A 5,674-nucleotide genomic window follows, 5' to 3' on the forward strand; every position below is an offset into this window, starting at 1 on the left:
AGTTCCAGTAGCAAAGGAACATCTTGCTGATTGAGCTACACAGGACCCTGGTGAGACCCAATCCCAAGAAGCCTAGTGAGCCTTGCTGACAAGGTGCTCTGCAAATAGCAGGCTGGGCAGCAGTGTATGAGATGCAGAGACAGACAGTTCCCCAACAGTAGCCTCCTCCTTTATTAGATGTCCTCAAGTCAGTTGGTACCCAAATTGATCCAGGCATCTCCATGGGCAAATCTGAACTCTAAGAAATGGATCTGAAAGGAAGGCTCTGAAAAGCAGGTCCCAGGTACACATTCTTCCCAAACAATAACATTTCAGTGAAGATTCATAGCCAGGGGCAGAATTCAGAAGACTGCAGAGCTTCCCATGTGTTTTTTTGAAATTAAAGATTGGTGAATATTCTCTCTGTTTTTGCTCATTAACAGTGGGGCAAGTGGAAGTAAGGTAGGGAGCGGTGACGGGTGGAGGAAGAATTAGATAAAATCACTGATGGAATGATCTGCCCTGGAAGGTGTCTATTCTCCTGGACTTCCAGCTGTGGAATATAACATTCCATATGGATTTTGAACCAGAATGGGATGAGGAGAGAGATCAGTCTGAAAGCCAAAGAGATTTCATTAACTGTGTGCTGAGCTTGAGAATTATAGTCAAGGTTTGCAAATGGCCAGCTCTCCTCCTGATGTCCTACAGAGAGCCAGGCTTCATCTTCTACAATTAGGGGAGCTTACCCTGAGAGAATGGGATTTGGATGTTGTATTTCTGAAAAACATTCATGACTCCAGAATACCTGAGATAACTAAACTGCCTTCTAAAGAATCTTGTAACACTGATTGCCTCTGGGGAGTGGAACCACTGGTGGCTAAGGGTGGGAGGGAGCTACTTCCTCTTCCCAGTCAGTCTCTTAGATAAAACAAAAACAAGAACACATCCCTTCATGTTGTCCCACCCTGTTTCTTGAAGATAGGAAAGAAACTTAGGGACAGGCAATTTCCCTACTCAAGACTATAGGGCTGAAGTGGGGAGCTGGAAAAAGGATAAAAAATTAGATAGTTCTAAGTTGAACGGAAAATCCTGACCAAGAGGGAGGGAGGTGTGATCCTGAACCAGAAAACAAAGCACCAGTATAACAGAGGAGAAGGAGCAAACTGATAGAGAATAAACAGAGGTGTGTTAAGAAAAGCCAAGGACAAGAGCCTGGGGGATGATGAGAAGTAGATTCTTGAGACTCAGGAAACCTGTGGGGCAGGTGGAAGTCCAAGATGTAGTTCAGGGTAAATTTTGTGTCAGTGATAAAAACAGATTTGGTGGGGGGCGCCTGGGTGGCTCAGTGGGTTAAGCCTCTGCCCTCGGCTCAGGTCATGATCCCAGAGTCCTGAGATGGGAGCCCTGCATCAGGCTCTCTGTTCAGCAGGGAGCCTGCTTCCCTTTCTCTCTCTGCCTACTTGTGATGTGTGCCAAATAAATAAATAAAATCTTAAAAAAAACAGATTTGGTGGGTGGGTGGGCACATGAGAGGTACTGTCATACAAGAATTCTCTGGGGATAATCATAGGAGCTTATGCTCTGGCCTGGGGCTCAGTGTTTCTGGGCAGCCATGTATGGATAGTTTGCTGTGTGGTGAGTGTTCTGGCGTAAGTTTTACTTCCCCAAATATGAGCCATCTTAGGGTCTATTATAATTTTTTTTTAAGATTTTATTTATTTATTTTTTTTGGAGAGAGAGAAAGTGAGAGTGAGTCTGAGCTGGGGCGAGGGGCAGAAGGAGAGGGACAAGCGGACACTCCACTGAGCATGGAGCCAGATGTGGGGCTTGATCCCAGAACCCTGAAATCACAACCTGAGGGGAAAGCAGAGACTTAACCAACTGAGCCACCCAGGCACCCCGGGTCTATTATCATTTCATTGAATATTTCCTGGGAAGCCTTGCAAACGGGTAATTGGTTTAGGGAGAGCCATAGTTCGACCTGACTAGTACACAGCACATGATCTAAAGTACACAATTAAGTCCTTTTCATTCTAGATACTAGTAACATTTTGAACTCACATTTTTGATTACCTGCTTCTGGTTGCTGTGTCTAAACCCTGTATGGGCCAGCAATGCTTCTCGTACCCTATGCTCCCGCATGGTCTTGGTCCAGCATCTTTGGAAGGCTCACTCCAGCCCTGTTCACAGAACAGGAATAAGTCCAGAAATAAGTTTCTCAGGTTGGAGATAAGGCCTTGAAATACTGTTGTAGGATCCTGGCCCTGGCCAAGGAGCATACAATTTTCCAACAATTACCACTGAGCCTACCAAGGATTAATGTGAGGTTCAGCCACCAAGTTGCAATAGCCAGCTATGGGGGCTTTGTTCCAGAAGTGCAGGGTCCCTGGTGGCAAGTGCTTGTGGGGAACCAGGGCCTCACCTGATGTGGAAGATGTAATGGTCCTGAAATGGAATGCCTACAAATGGCTAAGCATGTAGAAATCTATAAGCTGTTGTTTGGTTTAAGAGTTCTTTTGCACAAGACCTTTTATTTGTGGGATAAGGTCTAGGTTTCAGAGCATTTCAAAACTGACAGGTATTAGTAGGAAACTTGTCATTTTTTGGAGAAGATAGAGACAGTGAAAGAACAGAACTAAACATAACTATGTTGAATAAATAAGTGTTGGGCTTCTCAACCAATATGTTTTAGTAACTTACTAGTTAAATGATAGGGACTGTTACCCATAAAAATCCTTGGGTAAAACAAAGACATTGGCTAATCCCGTGAAATGCTCTAACCATCCCTTCACTGCACTTTGTCAGATATTTCTGAGATGTATCAGTCTATTGGAAGCCACTTGGGAAAAGTTCCATTCCATAAATCCTTGTGGAGAGGCAGAAAGAGATAAAAAAAAAAATTCTAAACTTGCAGAACTTTTTTGGGGGCGGGGGGGGGCGTGGTTGATGGGAAAACTAGATAATCAAGTAAGTGAGTTATTATAAACCTATCCACAGATTCAGGGGAAGCAATTTATAAACTTATGGCATAGTTAAGGCAGAGAAGAGGAAGCAAATTATCCGAAATTGTTCATCTTGTACAATAAACACCATTACCTTCCTCCAGACTTGGCTATTTCAGCCAACAGTGCCATCAGTTTCATACCAATGCAGGTTCGAAGAGTCAGGCAATTCCACCTGCTTTGGGAAGCTTTCCCTAATTTCCTAGCCTCCTGTCTCACCCTTCTTTATGGATCCAGTCAGGAATCATCTCATCTGGATGTCCACCCAGCCAGCCCTTGATGATTTTGTTTTATACCTTCACAGTGTCAATGCCCAGCAGCGTTCTAAAAACTGCATGTGCTCAAAAGCCACCTGACAGTGGTAGGCATTAGTTACTAAAAACAGGCCGCTGTGTGGAAATCAGCACATAGGCAGCAGACTCCCTTAAGTCAAGGTCTAGAGTATCACCTTGTCTTCTCCTCACACACTGCAGCCTGGGACTAAGTCCACTGGCTTCTATTTTCTGGGACCAAATCCTCCTCTTACAGCAGAGGGGATACACAAAGGAGTGGGGGGGGGCCCAGGGCACAGGACTCATGAAACGAATCCAGCTTTTCTGTAAGAGACAGTTGTGTGACAAAGTGAGTATAGGTGGCCAACCCCTGAGTACTGAGTGGTTCTCACTGAGTTATTTGGGCTGGATATGCCCTTAGCAACGCTCACTAGGACAGCATGCCACTACCTTCTGTACCATACCTCAGGTCCTGCCTGTGAAGCAGGCTGGAACTGTAGGCCTTCTTTTGAGGTCCTCCCATAATATGCCTTCATGAGGTCCTGTTCCCACCTTTCAGGTATGATCCCCTGAGGCAGAATGTTGAGAACACAGGAACATAACAGCCACAACAAGCTAAGGCCTGGGCAGTGAGGAGATCCAAACTTTAACAAGCAAAAGACATCAAAAAACAAGCAAGTACCAGAGGTCAACAGGCAAAGTTCCTCAAAACCAGAAGAGGCCCAGTAGTCCAACAAGGGTAACTAAGAGGGTGGTAACACGTGGGAAAGAGTGATAAAGACTGAAAATGGATGAGCAGCAAATGAAGGTGCCTAACTGTGAGGCAGCTTTCTAGCTCAGGCTCAGCTACCTCACATTCCTTTTACCACGGGGTGAACCAGTCCTGAGCTGCCCTGGTGGGAAGGCTTGTTGATGATGAAGACTGCAGAAGCTGGTTGGCAGGGTAGTGGTTTGGGGGATGGGATACAGGTAGAGGTATCTTCCCACCAGCTTCACACTCGAGAGGAGTCCGTGTTTCAGAACTTATCTTTTTCCTTACACACAAGCTATTTTTATTTTTCCTCATTTCCTTTGAAGGATCAGACTGAAAGTCAAATCTCTGAGGTTTGGGTTCATCCTTCAAAATACCTGATACAACTTTTGCAGATATTTTCCTCATATTTAAGTTCTCTTTCAAAATGAGTCTAACGGTTTCTTTATCTAAATTTAACTCTTCCGCCATCATCCTCACGGTCAACCGCCTGTTTGAACAAACCAAGTCCTTGACCTTCTGGATATTTTCATCCGTCCGGTGGGTGACTGGACGACCACTTCGGGCGTCATCTCGGACATCTTCCCGCCCTTCTTTAAACCTTTTGTGCCAGTCGAAAACTCGGGCCCTTGACATGACTTCATCTCCATAAGCTTCTTTTAAAAGGTGGTGGGTCTCACTTGCGGACTTGTTCAGTTTGACGCAGAATTTTATACTAATCCTTTGTTCTAGATAGCGGTCACTCATTCTGGCACTTCAACAGCACACGAAAGTGAAAAGACCACAGCTGTAAAGGGAAGAGAGCGGAACCAATCTTTTATAGGGCTCCAAGTGGAATCATGTGGCTCGTAACGATCCTCCAGAAGCCTCACCAGGGAAAAGTAACTGCTTCTCTTGAGTCTTCGTCCCGCAGCTTCCGGTTGACGGGGGAAACCCGTCCTGAAAAGCTAACAGGGCTTAAGATTAGCTGCAAAACTGGGGAAAATGAAATCTCCTACACGTCTCCGTTCAACTTGTGCACGCAGGTCTGCGGAAAGTGGGCAAATCAGTCAGCAAGGTCTTTTAATTCCGCGGCCCTTCAGCGTCTATGGCGATTTCTGCAATAGAGACCTAAGTGGTGGCAACGTAAGCAAGCAAGGAGAAATATAACGTGCAAGCTCGCCGCCCCAGGTCTGCGGAAACCCCCGCACGCCAAACGTACCGACGGTGCCGAGGGCTCGCCAGCTCTAGAGTTCCGGGAGACATGCCCGCATGCGCAAAGCCATCTCCTGGCGGGGTAGGTTGCGCGCACGCTCACTGCGGCAGCCCGCGCCAGGCCTCGCCTGCACCTCGCCACACCCCGGCCGGGGCGCTTCTTTGCGCGTGCCCGCCGGCGGGGAAGTCGGCGGAAAGGAGGGGGCGGGGGAGGAAGGCTGAGGGAAGAGAGGGCACCCCCGGGCGCCAGGGTGCATTGTGGGAAGGAGGCGGCAGCGTCCCGGGCGGGCGGGAGGTGCACCAGCGGCAGCGGCGGCGGCGGCGGTAAATCCTCCCGGCCACTCACAGCACTGTGGAGCCGCGTCCCCAGCCCGGCCTCGGACCGCGGCGCCCCTCCTGCCCCTCGCGGCTTCTCGCCCGCCGTCCCTCCCCCCGGCGCGCCGGCCTTGCCGAGCCGGCCGGCCGGCCTGGCTCCC

General features: G+C 48.1%; 1 protein-coding gene across 2 annotated transcripts in view; it reads right to left on the reverse strand.

The window, feature by feature from the left end:
- The window catches only part of GVQW3 (GVQW motif containing 3), a 29,767-nt gene extending 24,519 nt beyond the window's left edge, over positions 1–5,248 (reverse strand). Inside the window, exon 1 of one of the 2 annotated variants that reach the window (XM_044258498.1) lies at positions 4,277–5,248. In XM_044258498.1, the coding sequence (XP_044114433.1) occupies positions 4,277–4,751 (475 nt within the window). In that variant the 5' untranslated portion in view covers positions 4,752–5,248. Of the gene's footprint in view, positions 1–3,869 lie in introns of those variants that run through there. The other variant, XM_044258497.1, reaches the window with a different exon arrangement.
- Between the last annotated feature and the right edge of the window lie 426 nt (positions 5,249–5,674).

The sequence above is a fragment of the Neovison vison genome, chromosome 7 (genome assembly GCF_020171115.1).
Source record: "Neovison vison isolate M4711 chromosome 7, ASM_NN_V1, whole genome shotgun sequence".
Classification (NCBI taxonomy): Eukaryota; Metazoa; Chordata; class Mammalia; order Carnivora; family Mustelidae; genus Neogale; species Neogale vison.